Genomic DNA, 18,751 nt, shown 5'->3' on the forward strand with positions numbered 1-18,751 from the left:
ACTTGAAGCAAAGTTCTGTAATCACAAAATCATAAGCGGTTCTCAGGGTTATAAACAGCTCTCTCTCCTCCCCCTCCCTCCTTAGATACACAAACAATACCTATCTAAGAACCTGTAGGGAAGGAAGTGTGCAGTAGGAAACCACTGGCACAGAAATTTGAGACTAGAACTCAGACGACAGCTTGCCTCGGTTTTCTCCATTGATAAATTGAAGTTGTTAAGTCTGGTGATTGAAAAGGTTCTTGCTGGGGGTGGAGCAATGGCTCAGTGGTTAAGAGCATTTGCTATTCTTTTTTTTTTTTTTTTTTTTTTTTGAGACAGGGTTCTCTGTGTAGCATTAGCTGTCCTGGAACTTGATTTGCAGACCAGGCCTGCCTCTGCCTCCCAAGTGCTGGGATTAAAGGCATGCACCACCACTGCCAGGGGAGCACTTGCTATTCTTGCTGATGACACAGATTCGGTTCCCAGCATTCACAGTGAGTGGTTCACACCTGTCTGTAATTCTAGGTCTGAGGATCTGATGCCCTCTTCTAGTCTTCATGGGCACATTATACATTCAGGCGCACACATATACACATATAATAACTCTGAAAAAGGGTTCTTTTCTGGTGCCAACAATAACTCACTCTATAGCAATGCCATTCATACTGCTTTTCTGTGTAGTCAAAATGAAAATATTTGGTATACATACATATACACTCAAATAATTTATTTTCCCCTCCAGTAATGATCAAGCCCAGGGCCTTCCACATATTAGTTGAGTACTGTGCCATTGAGCTATATTTACAGGCCTCATATTTCACTCTTATAGAACAAATAATTTCACAAACTCTTAAAACGAGACAAAAGCAAGATATATAGTCTGATTAAATAATGTAACTTTTTTTCTTTTTTTGGTTTTTAAAGACAAGGTTTCTACTTTGTAGATCAAGCTGGCCTCAAACTCAGAGATCCATCTGCCCCTGCCTCCTGAGTGTGCGGATTAAAAGTGTGTTGCTACCACCACCCAGCTTAAATAATGTAATTCTAGTACCCCCACTCCTGAGAGCCTGCTCTAGACAGTTGTTGCCAGTTTTCCTTCTATACATATACGTATGCTTTTTTACCTCATTTTATAAAAGTGCTATTTCATGTGAAAGCACTGTAATTTTTCTAATTTTAAACACATGAAGGTCAGTTTTCAGAAACCCTAAGCCTGTCAGAGAAACTGAATGGTATTTCCTCAGTTGTCTCTACCGGCACATTACTTCTACCAAACTGGCAGGAGTAATGGTGGGTGGGATAACTTGAAATAAAGGCATGTGGAGTCCGGCTGCAATGACACCTGTCTGGTGGCATATCACTGTCTGAGTTACCAAGATGTGAATGGTACACACCATGGAAGGAGTCCTGAGACGAATGAAAACCGCCTGCTCCCCCTGCGGTAGGTGTGGAGCTGTGATAAGGCTCATCAGGCATACGGCAAGCCTGGAAGCAAGTCTTCCTGCCCAATCCTCGATGCATGTCTAACTTGGCAATAAGAGGCTTCCCAACATTCACTTCCTGCTTCTCCTCCACAGTGTCTTCCAGTCCTGCATACTGATATGACAAACATACTGTGAAGATCAGGTGTTCCTAAAAACGAAAAGAGGTTTAGCATGTTTATTAACTGTGCAAACCTTAAAGTACCACTCCCTACCCCACAACGAAGCCCCACTCAGCTCCCTCTCTGAGGTTCCTTTCCAACACTCCTAAAGCCAACAAGCAGGCTGTCTCATTCAACATTTATCTGTTTAATGAAACTCCAGATCTTACTAAAGTAAGTCACATAATTTATAAGTTACAATAAGTTCCATTTCTGATGCACTGGGATCTCATTCTTCCCCATAACGAGAAATAGCGTCCTTTAATGTGAACCTATTTCATAAGAGCATGAAAGGCCTAAGCTGCTTTAATGTATTACTAGACAGTAACTCAATCAGAAAATGGGAGGAGAGTTGATATAGACTAGATATGAACAAATAATAATAGTTTGTTGTATTCCTAGCAAGTGTTCCTAATTTTTACTACACTGTAATCATATAGCCAAGGAAAAAATGAAGAAGATTTTTTTTTTTTGGCAAGGATATGCTTACATTAGAAAGATTAACTGGACAGAACCAGTTTCTCATTTGTCAGTCAACAAGACATAGATTAAAAAGCAATTCCTACTTTAATTTGCTGTATGTTTGTAGAAAGCGACAATAAAGAAATCATGCCCTAACTTTTTAACAGCATAGAAGACAGAGAGGTCCCTAGGCAAGTATCAGAGACAGAATTTAATGCCAAAAGTATCAGAGAGAAGACCCACTGTAAATTGGTTATTGTTGTTCCAATTTAATACCAAATGAAGCAACTTATCTATGGATTATGCCACAATCAGTTTTAGTTCCACAATTTTTCCTTAGTTGCTATAAACAGGAAAAGCAGTAACCTTCAATTTTTGTAATGAACTGAGTCTAGTATAGAGGCAATGCTTGGGGAGCTCTTTTGACACTAAATAGCTGCCAGTTTCTTCAGGAGTCCCTTTATTTGCATGTTTTGGATCAATATCTAGGTCCTACAAAAAAACAGACAAACACACACAAAATAAGTGAATGTCAATGATGCCATCAATGGAAGTCACAATATTGTCTATAACATAAAATATCTCCATAGATACTATTCTCTCAAGAGCACTGGTTTGAATAGATAATCCTTTACCCAGGACTAAAGAAACATGAAAACAATCTTCTAAGGTTGCAAGTTGCCATAGGAATTCTGGCTTCTATACAATTAAAAAGTAGCTACATTAAAAACATTTAAAATTATTTCTGATAATAATTGCCTTCTGGATTGTTGCCTTCTAAACTACTCCCTGAAACACTCTGTAACCTATTCCAGTTTTCTTTCCAGTCCTATTATTTGACTCCTCAGTTCTCTCTGTCTTTATTATCATTCTGGGAAGGTGCAGGGAGATTCGGATGCCTAAAATATTTAGAAAGAATAAATGAGCAAGATACAAACTAGCTCCTCTCCTTTTCTTCTTTTAGAGCTACCCACTAGTGGAGGACAGGAGGTGTTCTACTCCTCCATAGGGAAGCCCGTGGTCTTCTCTGGCCCCAGGGAGGACTATCCTGTAGCTGTGACTGCAGTCCATGCTACATAATTTGTTCTCACATGAAGCTATGTCCTTCATGAAGTCTCTATATGTAACAACAATGGTAGTAGGAATTTCTTTTTTCCCTAGTCTTTGCTTAATTTGTCACATGTACATAGGGAAGAAAATAGTTATTATTGTTTTTTTTTCTTTTTTTCTCCTGAGACAGGGTTTCTGGTTTCTGCATAGCTTTGGTGTCAGTCCTGGAACTTGCTCTGTAAATCAGGCTAGCTCTGCCTGTCCCTGCCTCCCGAGTGCTGGGATTAAAGGCATGTGTCACCACTGCTTAGTTTATATATTGTTTTTTAAAAAACTAGTCCAAAGTGATATCAGAACTAAATGTTTGGAAAGAACAGATTTCTGTTCTTATGGCTATCAGAGCTTCACAAATCAGTCTTTTTTCTTCAATGTTTATTTATTTTTTATTTATGTAAATGTGTATGTGTATCACATGCATAAGGATACCTGTGGAGGTCAGAGGATGTTAGATGCTCTGGAACAGGAGTTACAGGTGGTTGTGAAGTAGGTAATTCAGAGGATGTTAGATGCTCTGGAACAGGAGTTACAGGTGGTTATGAAGTAGGTAATGTGGCTGCTGAACCCTGGTCCTCTACAAGAGCATCACGTGCCCATAACTTTGAGCTATCTGTCCAGCTCCAGCAGTGAATTTTATGTTGTAATAAAAACTTACACTATACACAAGGTTTTTTTTAATATTTATTTATTTATTATGTATACAGTATTCTGTCTGAAGGCCAGAAGAGGACACCAGACCTCATTACAGATGGTTGTGAGCCACCATGTGGTTGCTGGGAATTGAACTCAGGACCTTTGGAAGAACAGGCAATTCTCTTAACCTCTGAGCCATCTCTCCAGCCCCTATACACAAGTTTTTAAAGTAAAGTTACCCAGCAGGGTGGTGGTAGTTCATGCCTTTAATTCCAGCACTTGGGAGGCAGAGGCAGACGGAATAAAGTGAGTTCCAGGACAGACAGGGCTACTACTCAGAGAAACCCTGCCTTGAAAAACCAAAAATAAATAAAAATTAATAATAAGTAAGTAAATAAAGTTAGTCATGACATTTATACACACACACTTTGTATATGTAATATTTCATTCTTCTCACTTTTAAAATTCTACTTAGAGGATAAGATACTGCAGACATCCTTCCTGAGTGAACTTTAGACACTTCTGAATTTGACAAATTTAAGGTATTGTGGCAGTTATTAAATACTATAATCAGTGTTGCACAAGTAAGCATGCATAAGAACATATACTTCCTTTACACCTCTCATTGAATCTTATGGCTTTATTTATTTATTTATTTATTTAAGACAGGGTTTCATCTGTAGCTTTGGAGCCTATCCTGGAACTAGCTCTTGTAGACCAGGCTGGCCTCAAACTCAGAGATATCTGCCTGCCTCTGCCTCCTAAGTGCTGGGATTAAAGGCGTATGCTACCACAGCATGGTGTATCTTATGGTTTTAAAAGTTTATTATTTAAGTGATTTTTTTTTGGGGGGGCTAGGGCTAGAACACAGGGTCTTACACATGTGAAGTAAGCACTTTATCCCTTCATATATATCTCAAAGTTTAGTCTTTAATAAATAAGAATCTATCACTCTATTTTAAATAAAAGAAACGAGACTTACAAGTGGGAAATCGGTAACGTAGGCATCACACATTATAATCTCAGGTGGTTTGTGGATTATACTTGTGTAGATTATCATGACATTCGAGAACTCTGCGGCAAATCCTAATTGAATATGAACACCACATTGAAATTTAAGGCACATACTTTCTGGAAGCTCTGGAAAAGAACAGCAGAAACAACATATAATAATATCATTTAAAGAGTGCTTGGTAAATTTTCTGATGGAGAGCAAATAAAACATGGGGAAGCATACGGTTGGTTAGACCATTTGCTTAAAAACATTATGTAATGTTACTGGTGAAACATATACACACAATTAGACCAAAACCCAAATTTTTGCAATCTATATAGTTTTTTCTAGAGGTAATAAAAATATACATAGATTTTTATTGATGACTCAGTATTTACGATAAGAACTTGTGTGTGTGGTGTGGTACGGTGTGAAGGATAAAGTTCAGGGTTTTGTGCATTTTAGGTAAGCTGTCTACTATCAAGCTAAAACCTCAATTTTATAAAATGTACTGTCACCAAGTGATTTTGATAATTTGTTAACTAGTCATTCAGCCACTCCTGGATATCTACAGTATTTCTGGGTTTTAATATTTTTCTTTTCCTTTTTTTCAAGACAGGGTTTCTTTGTATAGCCCGGGCTGTAGCGGAACTAGCTCTGTAGACCAGGCTGACCTTGAACTCACACAGACCCACCTGCCTCCACCCCTGAGTGCTGAAATTAAAGATGTGTACCACCACTGCCCAGCTTGATATTTTTCTATTAGCCGATATTTCATATATTTAATGCTTCAGATTGTTGGCGGTAGCTATTAGATGGTTCCTACACATGGATCATACTGTTAATTGACATGAAATATACTAGTTTCACTAAAACAGGGTTATTTTTTGAGTGTGTGGGATTAAACAATGAAATAAATGATTTTAAGTATCTCTCTCTCCCCCTCTGGTTTTTGAGACAGGGTGATAGATAGGTTCTGGGTAGCCCAGACTGACCTGGAACTCACTAACTAGCCTAGGCTAGTTTTAACTTTCAATTCTCCTGCCTCAGGCTCCCAAGGGCTGGGATTACAGGAGTAAACCATCATTCCCAGTTAGACATTATCTCATGAAAGGTTTTGTTTTCTGTTGAGTTTATTTAATTTTAATTTTGTGGTATGGTGCTGGGACCCTAACCTGAGGACTCACGTATGCCAGGCAAATACTTAACTACTAAGCTACCCTATCCCTAATGTTCATCTTTACCACTATAATTTTATTTGTGTTGTACACACACATACACACACACAATGTTGTTCATACATACACGTGTTGTTCACACACACACTTACATATTTATATAAATGTATATATGTGAAAAGACATTCAATTTTAATTATTTGTGCAACCATCTAGAAGATGATATATTTATAGCACATTACCCCTTAATGTGCTCTAACATGCTAATTTGCCAAAAACTACAACTTTTTTTTTTTTTTTGGTTTTTTTTTTTGAGACAGGGTTTCTCTGTGGTTTTGGAGCCTGTACTGGAACTAGCTCTTGTAGACCAGGCTGGTCTCGAACTCACAGAGATCCACCTGCCTCTGCCTCCCAAGTGCTGAGATTAAAGGCGTGCGCCACCACTGCCCGGCCAAAAACTACAACTTAAGAGAACAAAGTATTATAAATATTTTTAAAACAGAAGTTCAAGAAATACATTAGTCTTCTATCTTTTCTATGATAAAAGACTCAGAGAAGATACCTGGAAAATTTCACAGAAAAATCCTTTCCTTCAGGCATTATTTAAGCTCAAATTTTTAACTACACCTCATAAAACTACCAGAAGGTCATTAAGGTACAGATATGATTTTCCTCTGCATCTTCTTTTTCTTGCCTTTGTCACTCCACCCACCAATGAAGTGTCACAGATAGCATGACAGTAATAGCCATGAACCATGTAGTTTACATAGGTGAATGTGCAGTTATTATCTACAGCCCTACGAGACAGCAGCTGCTTCCTAAGTCTAGACAAGCTGAGCGCATGGTAGAACACAGACCTGCCTGGCTCCTGACAGCTGCACATTTCAAAAGTCACACTATGGAGAAGCTAAAGACTTGCCTGCATCCCACATAAATAAAATTTTAACTTACTTTCAGAACAGAAGAATCAAACATGATTATTTAAGTTTTAGAGTTCTAGGCCAGCCTAGGCTACATGATGAGGCCTTTCTCAAAAGACAATAAATAAATAAATAAATTTGTTTTCAATAATAGTAAAATAATAAACTAAATAACTTGGTATTGCTAGCATAAACCAGTGTAATATATACAACTTAAAGACTAGTTTTAGACTTGCCTACAAGGTGAACATGAGTTCTTTTGTATGTAGACTGGCCAAAAACTCATGATTTTTCTGCCTCAGCCTTCTAAGTGCTGGGATTACAGGCACACACCACCCCAATTTCATTGTAAAACTTGGGGGAAAACCTGTTACCAAAAAAAAAAGATGTATGATTTTAAAAATAAATTTATGCATGGGTATGGTGGCACATGCCTTTAATCTCAGCCAACAGAGGTAAGTGGGTCCTGAGTTTGAGGCCTGCCTGGACTATAACAGTGAGTTCTAGGCCAGGCAGATCTACATACTGAGACCCTGTCTCAAAAAGCAAAGCAAAATAAACAAACAAAAAACAAGATAAAAAGTAAAATTCCAACAGCTCTCATAGAAAACACATTACCATACCATGAGCCTTGGCCCACTGTAGATTCCGCACTAGAGACTCTGCAGAGCAAGCTGTCCCCTGAATTGGATCAGTAAGTGCTCTCTTTTCAGACAAGCTGCTTCGAATCTCTAGAGCTTGTTTGCCTTTGGTAAGGTGACATTTACCCATATCTGAAAGATAAGAAGGTAAACATTTTTTAAAGACCGATCCTTTTGTTATGTCTAAAATATTCAGGCCAGGCATGGTGGAGAACACTTTTAATCTTGGCACTTAGGAGGCGGAGGCAGAGGCAGAGGCAGGAGGATCTTTGTGACTTAAGGCTAGCCTGATTTATGTAGCAAACTCTAGCAGAGCTAGCTAATATAGAAAAATCATGTCTCAAAAAATAAAAACTTAAGGTTAAGCTTTTCTTAGTAAGTCAGGTTATATTCCCAATACCATCTGTTAACAAATATTTACTCAGTACTTACTATGTACTGAGCATAGTTCAAAATGCTGGGGATGAACCAGTGAGCAAACATAAAAATACTGACCTAAAAGCATATTTCCTAATTACTAATTATGAGTTTTTTGAGAAAGGGTCTCATGTTGCATGTGCTGACCTCAAATTCATTCTCTCGGCAGGGGATCCTTACTGTATGAGTGGAGGTAGTGAACAACAGAGTGCATGCATTAAAACACGGCCTTTTTTTGTTGACTGTGGATGAGATGTGACTGGCTGGTCAAGTTCCTACCACCACCACCTGGACCTCCTTGTAATGATGGATGTAACCTGGATGACAAACCAACCCTTTCTCTCTTAAGTTGATTTTGTTAGGATATTTTATCACAGCGAGGGGAAATAAAACTAGGACTATCATGCTACATTTAACTACTATTTTATTAAATTGTACTTATTGTGTACACTTGGTTGGCTGCTACCCATGGAATGAACAGTATGTCTAGCACTGAACTACATGTTTTTTCTAATCTATTCTTGTATGGGCACTCTTAATTATGGAGGCATGCCAGCTCTGAAAGAACAGCAAAACTTAAGAAGTTTGTAAGACGTTCAAATATACTCTAAGCAAAAAACAACTCGATGAACATCATAGGTAAACAAGCATGTGATTTTTATTAAGTTTTAAAATAGTTAAAATATACTTTGGGCAAGTATTCTACCAAAAGGCTCTACCTCCAGCTTTAAATTATACTTTAAAAATGCAACTGGCCAGAGCATGTTGGCTCATGCCCCTCCTACAAACACTTGGGAGGCTGTGGTTGGTCAATACAACTGCTGTTCCAGGATGGCTAGGGCTACCTACTTCCCACAAATGAAAGAAAGTTTAAATATCCAAAGAGAGTCTGGGCCAGCACCATACTCCTCAGTTTGAAGATAACTGAAGTAAATCCAAGGGCTTTAAATTTGAAGAAGCAGAGTGTTTTCATATGAGAGCTTAAGAGGAAACTCAGTATGTAAAACAGATAAAAGCAGAACTTCTCCAGCTGAAGCAGGCAGGGCAAAGTCTAAAGACCTGGCAAGTTAATGCTAAGTGATTAAGTCACATGGTTTCTGTGTATGTGCGCTCACCTAAAAAAAAAGTGACCAACAGCTGTTAACAAAATATTTTATTTTCAATGTGCTACATCTGAGTTGTGTGGTGGCCTATGCTTGTACTACCTGTCCTCAGTAGACTAAGGCAGGAACAACGCTTGAGCATTTGAGGTCATCCTGGGCTACAGAGTGAAACACTATCTTAAAAAGCAATGTAAAGCCTCAAAAACCAACTAAAACAGAACCTGTTAACTCTGTAAGAGCTGTGAAATTTTAAGTTTTTAGGGCTTGCAAAGGGGGTACCTTCTTTTTGATGTGGTTTACAAAAGCTCATTTCAAAAAATATACTGCAAAGCACAGTACTTAATAGTCTGAGGCAGGGGAGATGGCTTAGCAGTTGGCTGCTTTTGCAGAGGACCCAGGTTTGACTCCCAGCACCTACTTGGGAACTCACAAACATCTATAACTCCAGTCAGGGGATCCAGTGCTTTCTTCTATCCTTCTCAGGGTCTAGGCATGTACGTGGTGCATAGACATACATGCAAACAAAACAGTTACACATATAAACAAAATTAACTAAAAAAATAAATTAAAAAAGGATTGTGAGGGAGAGGCTAGTCTGGGCTACATAGTAAGTCCCTGTCTCATAAAACAAAAACACCAAATTCAAAAACCAACAAAACAACAAATTCAACCACACTGTAACCCACATATTTATTTAAGAGGTACAGATCTGGAATTGTCATGACTTGTAGCACTGTATGAAGAGACAAAGAAGGGGACAAAAGGAAATGGGAGATATCATCTTTAAGGTCATATACTTAAAGCAGGACCTAGAAAAACCTGAGTTCATCAAAGAAATAAGGAGGCTGTTTTTTTTTCTGACAGGATGTCCACATTTCTGAAAGACGAATTGTAGAGGAAGACGCCTTGCTTGGCAGAGACTCCCCACTGCACATTTCCCCCGAACAACGAGACTGGGCAGCAGCAAGGCAGCAGGCTGATAACAAGGCAGAGCTCTGAGGACTGAATTCTATCTCACCACTGCTCATGATATTCGCTAAGACAACAAGGAAAGAGAAGAACTGAGTAGCATCAGAGTTGCTGAGCACTAAGCCAAAAGACTGCTTCTTGAACCACATGATAATTCCAAACTCACACAGTATTGATGAGAATAAAATAACTAGCGAGCAAAGAACCCCGAGTGGGTTTCCCCTCCACTGCTGGGCTTTTTTTGGACTACTTGGGTTAAAATTTTACCTTCTGCAACTTCATCCAGTAACACAGTAATTTTCTTGTCTTCTAATAATCTATCTTTTAAAAATTTCATAAAAATCCCATTTGCCAATCCAGAATGCTGGATTTCAAAAGCTTCTGCTCCTTGGCACCTTAAAAACAAACCAAGAGAAGAAGGTGAATAAGCCAGGCACAGAACAACAAAACCAGGTGTTAACTGACAAACCTAAATACACACCAGAATTCAAAGGCAGAATGGTGGTGATCAGGGGCTGGGAAGATGGGGTGGGATGGAGATGCCAGTCAGGGAATAATGCTTCTTTCTCTTAGACAGGGGAAGTAAATAAGTATAAAAGGGAACTGAAATGCTAATGGGGTTCATACAATCAGTTCATACTGTGTACATTGTAGTACCCTGTATCCCACAAATATATATGCTTAAGATCTGTCACTTCCAACAGAAAAGAGACAAACAGAAAGAAAAGTCAGTGTTTGCTAGTGGAGTGCCCATACCCACAGATAAGCTTCCCTCTTTTATCTGTCCTTCAATGGCTTCCCAACTGGAACTGAGCTGGAGGCAAAAGTGAAAGAATCTGCTGCTCAGTGTGTAAAGGTACTGAGACTGAAGTGCACAGCTGAAGCTGTCTATCAAGCACGTCAAGAAGGTAAATTTATGCCTACATGCCCATGGATATTTCTGTCTCTAATCTACAGTCAAAACAGACATACAAGAATAAAGACAACTGAATATAAAGTTTTCTTACGTGGCATATCCAAACACAATATTGGCAGTGACTTTCAGTGCATCCAAGATTGGAATGGTATCATCATAGTCATTTCTATTTATATGTACGGGAAGGAGAAAAGAGCAGATACAAGTATGAGAAATTACACAGTGTTCTTCAATGAAAAATATGCTCATACTTTTAGTACACATAAAATGACAGATTCAAATTCTTTTACTAAGAGAGCCACATACATACCACAGGCAACCTAGGCGCTTACATTATGAAAATAGTAAGCAGCTATGTTTGCGTGTCCCCCCCCCACCTCTCTCTCTCTCTCTCTCTCTCTCTCTCTCTCTCTCTCTCTCTCTCTCTCTGTGTGTGTTTTTCAAGACAGGATTTCTCTGTAGCTTTGGAGCTTGTTCTGGAACCCACTCTGTAGACCAGGCTGACTTTGAACTCATAGAGATCCATCTGCTTCTACTGCCTGAGAGCTTGGACTAAAGGTGTAAAGCTGGGCCATGGTGGAGCACATGTTGTTAGCTTTTTTTTTTTTCTTTTAAAAGCTAGGATCTTGCTGTGTAGTGTGGGCTAGCTTCAAACTCAAGATCCTCTCTCTCAGTCTCCTGATCGCTAAGGTATCGCTATACCTAGCTTTTAGTTTTTTCCAGACAGGATCTCATTATGCAGCCGTAGCTGGCCTGAAACTTGCTATATAAACCAGGTTGGCTTTGAACTCATAAAGATCTGCCTGCTTTTGCCTCCTGAGTGTTGGGATTAAAGTTAGTTCACAACTGGCTTTTTTTATTAGCTTTAAAAATGAAGTTATATCTGAACTCCCTCATTGAATTCTGATGGGTAAGCAAAAAATCTGAGGAATAATCATTGGTTCTGATCCTTGGAGACACAAAGGCAGACAAGCAGATTTAAGACTTTCAAAATCTACTCAACTATACTTTTCGCATTTTTAAAACAGACAGACTGGTGACTACATGCTCTAAATTCAAGGGTGTGACTTGTTAATTTCTGGAGAGTAACAGCAGTGACTGCCAGCAACACGTGCATGCATTCTAGAGAGCTGGTGCTTTGGGGTACAACTATGTAACTTGTACCTTTTAGCTCCTTTTACAGCAAACAGAAAATAAGTTAAAATAATTAGATATCCATACTGAAAATATATTAAGTCTGCCATAAGTAGCTCACAATTCCCACTGGTTCTTAGCATCTTACTGAATCGCCTTAGGTTGCATTTGTCAGGGTTGATACTTGATTCCAACAACAGCTTTATAGAGATTAGGAATTTTACCTTTTCCGACACATATCCAACAGGAACACATTGAGTCCAGTTTCCTTTTCTTGCATTAATTTCAGTATGTTTTGTACACACAGGCAATTTTCAGACCTATATGGATTTGGAGCATCAACAGGGACCATAAAACTGTTCCCAAAGTTCTCATAACCATGTCCTGCATAATATAACAACCCTGGGGGTGGGGAAAGGAGAGATGTCAACTCTCAATGCATTTCAACATTTACAGATATACACTGTAATTAAGAAAACAATGTAATTTTCTTCAGGCTGATGGAGGCATATCTAAAAAACACCCAATTACAGACACAAACAATAATCAAAAGTTGAAATATATTCTAATTTAAAGAAGTAAGACCCAGTTAATAGTATACTATTGAGTAGAAAAAGGTAGTAAGGACTTATTTCCTAATTTGTCCCCTCATGAGGCTAAAATGCAGGAAAGAATCTTGGTAAATATTTAACAGGTTCATAAACAAACACAATTCAAGAAGTTTAACATCATTTACCACTAACAAATCAAAACTGTGATAAGATACCATTTAATTCTTACTAGGACTGTAATCAAAAGACAGGCAACAAAAATGAGAAGAAATCATCAGGATGCTCATTTACTTGCAGTGGTAATATCTTCACCATAAGATTGGCCTTCAGAAAATCTGTGGGATATTTTTTTAAATTAATAATTGACGTGGGTGGGCCCAGCTCACTGTGGGTCGTTCCACTCTTAGGTGCCCTAGTCCTGAGTTATATATAAAAAGAAACTGAACAAGCCATGGGGAGCAAGCCTGATGCAGTGTTCCTCCATGGCTTTAGTTCTTACTTCCAGGTTCCTACTTGGAGTTCATGTCTTGACTTCCTTTCATGATGTGCTGTGATCAGAATGTGTAAGTCAAAACTAAACCCCTCCTTCCTCAAGTTGCTTTTGGTCATGGCGTTTTATCACAGCAATAGCAAATAAACCAAGAAAGTGCTGTAGGAAATCATACAACCAACAGCCTTTAAATTAACTGCCCACCAGGGCGTGGCTTCATGTAAAGCACATGTCCGCTTTCTTTTCTGGCTGCGGAATTCAGTTTCTGTTATCTGTTCCAGCAGAGGATTCTGATTTGTGAGTCTACCTCTAAATAAATAACCGCCTATTATTCTCAATTCTGAGCTACTGTGGGATTTCTTTCAAGTGTCCTTCTTTAAGAAAGTGTGTGGACATACACTTATGTGAATGCTAGAGCTCATGGTGTCCAGAAGAGGGTATCAGATCTCCTGGTCTGGAGACAGTCATTTATGAGCTGTCTGTTATGAGCGGTGGGAACTGAACTTGCTTCTCTACAAGAGCTGCAATCGCTCTTAACTGCTGAGCCATCATCTCTCTAGTCCCAGTGGTTCCAATTATATAAAACATCTAGAATTGGCAAGTTCCTAAGACTGAAAGTATTATTTGCGGTGGTCAAAGACTGGGTTAAAGAGACATACAAGGGGACGTGGCTCTCCTTTTCCCAGTAATAAAATGAGGACTCAGGCACATGACCTGTGCACAACTTGAGAATATTCTGACCCACTAAACTGTACTTTTAAAGAATGTAAGTTTTACTTTTAGCAAGTGTTCAAAATGTATCTACATTCTTTCTTCCCTGATGTGGGATTCCCCTCTGTATGCTGTGAATATCATTGGTTAATAAAGGAACTGCTTTGGGCCTATAACAGAGCTATAGGGAAGCAGAGCTAGGTGGGAAAACTAAACTGAATGCTGGGAAAGAGTTGGCAGAGTCAGAAAGAAGCCAAAAGGCTGCCACCAGAACAGATGTGCTGAAACTTTGCTGGTAGGCCACAACCTTGTGGTGATGCACAGATTAATGGAGATGGGTTAAATTAAGATGTAAGAGTTAGCAAATAAGAAGATAGAGCTAATGGGCCAAGCAGTAATTTAAATAATATGGTTTCTGTGTGATTATTTTGAGTCTGAGCTACCTAGCTGCCGGGAACCAACAAGTGGCCTCCTTCCAAGAAATTGGTGCCCACGTGGGCAACTAAAATCCACTTAAAACCTGAGAGGGCTTGCAAAGGAATTCTACACACTAAAAAAAACCCAAACAAACAAACAAAAACTAAAAAACACATTTTTTTCTCCCCAAATGGGCTTTGCTTGCTGGTGGCATGCTGCAGCTCCTTTAAGAGAAGTTTTCCAGAGTTTGCTATAGCAGAAAAAAAAAGCTGCAGTTTCAAAATGCTGGCTTTCTGAGCTGTGCTGCCAGCACGAGGTTATTGAGACAGGGTCTTACTTTGTAGCTTGGCTGGAATGGAACTCATTCAGCCCAGGCTGGTCTCAAAGCTGTAACAATCCTCCTGCCTCAGCATCCTGAGTGCTGGGATGACAGGTGTGTCACAGAAGAAAAAAATTAAACAAATGTTTCAAGTCACATGGCTGAGGTGTCTGGACTCCACGGGTGGTACTTCCACTACTGTATTATGTAATGGAATGTTCTTGACTGACCATGTCTTTTTCTGTTCTTTCCCTGCATTGTTCTGTTATTACAGTGCTCCCCAGAACACTGTCACCTCTGTATCTGTACAGATGTAACAGGAACTCAGTAAGCACTTGATACTAACAATCAACAGAGTCCAGCAGCGAAGGACCTTTTAGAACTGGTGCCATTTTCACAATTGGTATAAGTTAGATACCCAGTCATAAAGCCCGGGTGCTGCCCCAGCTGGCTCTGACAAGATTCAGCTATGGAGAAGAAGCAATTCTAAGAGTGGCTTAGCTCCCATTGAGACATAAAAGACAGGTGTAGTTCCATCACATGGTTGCCATATCCTTAGCAACTGCTCAAATTAAGGCATTTACTACAAAATATGCTTTTTCCTTTCCAAAATCAATGTGCAAAATGTATCAGAGTTTGCAATGAGATTATATCAAAGGGCATAATTTTTATGTAAAATAAGTCAGTAAAAATAATTATATTTTAAAAATTCCATCTCCACTACTGTTAATTCTCTTAATTACTCAAGGAAAGGGGGAAAATAGACACCTTTAGAACTATCAAGCTATTTAGTGTAGTTAGAAATATAAGTATGCAAATTAAATAATTAGAGAATTTTTCTCTCTTGGCAACATGATTTTCAAGAATCATGTTGGGGCTGGTGAGATGGCTCTTTGGGAAGGGGTGCTTGCCATCAAAGTTGATGACCTAAGTTTGATCCCTGGGATCCACATTGTAAGAGAAAATCGACTCCTGCCAGTTGTCCCCTGATCATCTGGCACTGTGGTACACACCTACCTACATACAAACACACACACACTGTATAAATACAATTGAATTAGTTTTTTGAGACAAAATCTCACTATGTAATTATAGCTAGACTAGAACTCATTATATAGGACAGGATGGCTTTGAACTTAAAAATCTCATTGTCTCTGCCTCCTAAATGCTAGGATTAAAAGTGTGTGCCACCAAGCATGTGCATTAAATTTTTTTTTTAAAAAAAGCATAGCTATTTATTTTTGGCTATAGATAAAATATTTGAGTGGTGGCACATACCTGTAATCCCAGTACTACAGAAACTGAAACAGGAGGAGCCTGAGTTTAAGGACAGTTTAGGCTACATAGTGAAACTGTCTCAAACAGAACAAAGCAAAACAATCAAATAAAAACAGTAACAAACCTCTCCCACTCAAGTGGATTTGCATTCGACTTTGCAGAGCACTCTTCTGTTGAGAATCTCACTCTGGGGGTCTCACATACTCTCCTAGCAAGGCAGGCAATGGCATCACTCCCCTTTTACATACACAGGAGCTCGAGACACCGAGAGGTTTAAAAGCTCACTCAAACTCCAGACTTTGGATGCAGGTGAGCTTGATCACTGTGCTGGCTTATAATATTAATGTAGTGCACTGATATTTCATTGTGTCGACTGCATTATAGTTTATATCCCCCCACCACTGTTATTTTCCCCAAAGAAATCTTAGGAAGACTCTTAATACACAAAACCTGATGAGTTGCTCTTCTCTAGTCAAGGCCCAAAGTGCTACCTAGCCCAAATCTCTAATCTAAAGGACAGTCAGAATTCCTTTAGTAGATTCTTAAGAGTGTTTGTGTGTATACATGTATGTTGAGTACACACATGTTTACATGGCTGTGTGCACACTTGTGTAGAGATGTGCATGTGTATGGAGGTCTGAAGTTGATGCTGGGGGCCATCCTTGATCACTCTCCATCATATAGACTGAGGCTGTCTCTCATGCAAACCCAGAGATTGCAAAATAGGCTAGTCAGCCGGCTTATTCCGGGAGCCTATTTCTGTCCCTCAACTGTTTGGGATTACAGGCAGGCTTCTATGCATGCCTCTCAGTTACATGGGTGCTGAGAATCCCAACTAGTTCTTATTCCTATGCACTAAGCACTTTATCCACTGAGCCAACTCTCTGGCTCATTTAATAAAATGTCAAAAACTGTAATAATAATGGATACAATAAACCAGGCAGTTTGTATGTTAGGCATGAGGGTAATTAATTTTTTTCCTAAAACAGCTTTGATAATTGAGTTCTAGCCACTTTATAGATCACCTTCAGTTTGGAAAAATTACATAACGATAAAATCAAAAGCATGGACATGGGCGAATTTATTCCAATGCTTAACCATTGACTTACACTGAACTAAATGACTGGCTCCATGGTAAATGGGTTTTTGTCATATTCTGATCAAGTTCATTTAATATTCTTTTCCACAAAAGGCATAGGTAAGCAGTAAGCAGTGATAAACACACAAACACATTTGGTGAGGAGGACAGACCGCCATACAGTTACTTTTTTCTCTACCAATCTGTATAAGATAACTATATGTAAATTATTTCTATTTTTGGTTGTTGCTTGTTGACATGCTATAGACTGATTCACCTCTTTTTCTGTTTTACTGTGACTTTTCTTTTACAATGAGTGGGCAATAAGAGAGCATCAACTTGTGTCTTGTTTTCTGTATCTAAAGTTCTTCATGCTGAAACTCCTCTACCTTCCCCTCATCCCTAAAGGACCACTGGTCACCTGGGGACACGAGGAGAGGTAAAGGCATGGTCCAAAAGAGAAATAAAAAGTCTCTTTATGGCATGCCTTACACCATGAAGCCTTCACCACACTTACATTTAATGTAGATGTGTCTGATGTTTTGGGTAGTCACAATACTTCAAAATATAATGCAGTCATCCTGTTAAGACATGAATTAGGATTTTAAATTTTTCTAGCTTTCTTAAGCTGCCCTTTGTTCTACTGTTTATTGTTCTTTATTCTATACCATAAACTGATATTGTTACAGAGGGGAATGTGTGTAAAGTGTCAGCCAAACTGAAGTCTTGTCTCCTAACCATCCTTTTATAGTTCCAGCTCTCTGCTTTATAAGACGGGCAATTAAATAGTCAGAGAACTGGAAAGTTATGACAACAACTGCAGTAAAAAATAGGAGTAACTGAACATATAACTATTTATATAATTCTCTCACTCTCTAGATATTGACTAACCCAGAAACCTAAATTTAGCCTAAACCAATACTTATCATTACTTTTTTTTCTTACACTTCACTGTTTCTAGTGCAGTTTTAGAAGCAATTCCCTATGCAAGTCACCCAGGCACCTTAAAAACAGATAAATTATGTAACATACTTAAGCAATCCACTTTTTTTTTCTTAGTTTTTGTCAAGATAGGGTATATCTGTGTAGTAGTCCTGGCTGTCTTGGAACTCCCTCTGAAGAACAGGCTGGCCTCAAACTCACAGAGATACGCCTGCCTCTGTCTCCTGAGTGCTTGGATTAAAAGCGTGTGCCACCACTGCCTGGCTCATTTAAAAAAAACAACAACAACAACAAAAAACCTTCATTTATGGAAGACTCATACAAAGTAAGTTCTCAAAGATAACATTTTTTACAGGGAATTTTATCAACTGTAGTCATAATTTTTAAAGCTACATCCCACATAGTGTACAACAATGAATGCTGGGAGGAGGAGGGCCCCACCTTGGGTCTCAGCTGTGGAAGAGGCCTGGCAGTGATTCAGATAAGGAGTGACTGATAGCCTGGTTCCACCCTCTGTATGTAAAGTACCTGGGATTAGTTCACTGGGTGAATACTCTTGTAGACAAGTTTTCTCAAAATGCATTCTTTGGTCTCTTCCTATTGCCATGATTCCTTTTCCTTTATTCTTTGACAATTTCTTTTATCATCATTACTATATTTTTCATTATTTAAAATAATTTTCAAATTCAAATATATTTTGATCATACTGAAACCCACTTCTTGTTAGAATGAAAAATATAGGCCAGCTGTCAAAAGGCCTATTTGCATGGAATATGCTTTCCTATTTTTAAAGATCTACTTTTCTTATTTTTAATTATGTGTATGTATATATGTCTGTGTGTGCGTATATGTACATGAGTGTATGTG

At 38.7% G+C, this 18,751-nt stretch overlaps 1 protein-coding gene across 2 annotated transcripts in view; it reads right to left on the reverse strand.

Moving 5' to 3' along the window:
* Nucleotides 1-694: 694 nt before the first annotated feature.
* Nucleotides 695-18,751, reverse strand: part of Malt1 (MALT1 paracaspase) — a 45,334-nt gene continuing 27,277 nt past the window's right edge. For both annotated transcript variants that reach the window (XM_041639251.1, XM_041639250.1), the window contains 7 exons: nucleotides 12,323-12,500; nucleotides 11,056-11,130; nucleotides 10,316-10,443; nucleotides 7,542-7,691; nucleotides 4,809-4,966; nucleotides 2,453-2,578; nucleotides 695-1,614 (listed from right to left, as the gene is read on the reverse strand). In XM_041639251.1, coding sequence (XP_041495185.1) covers nucleotides 1,174-1,614; nucleotides 2,453-2,578; nucleotides 4,809-4,966; nucleotides 7,542-7,691; nucleotides 10,316-10,443; nucleotides 11,056-11,130; nucleotides 12,323-12,500 — 1,256 coding nt within the window. In that variant the 3' untranslated portion in view covers nucleotides 695-1,173. The remainder of the gene's footprint in view (nucleotides 1,615-2,452; nucleotides 2,579-4,808; nucleotides 4,967-7,541; nucleotides 7,692-10,315; nucleotides 10,444-11,055; nucleotides 11,131-12,322; nucleotides 12,501-18,751) is intronic.

The sequence above is a fragment of the Microtus oregoni genome, unplaced genomic scaffold (assembly GCF_018167655.1).
Source record: "Microtus oregoni isolate MIOR12 unplaced genomic scaffold, Mior012 000057F_ref0000458, whole genome shotgun sequence".
NCBI lineage: Eukaryota > Metazoa > Chordata > Mammalia > Rodentia > Cricetidae > Microtus > Microtus oregoni.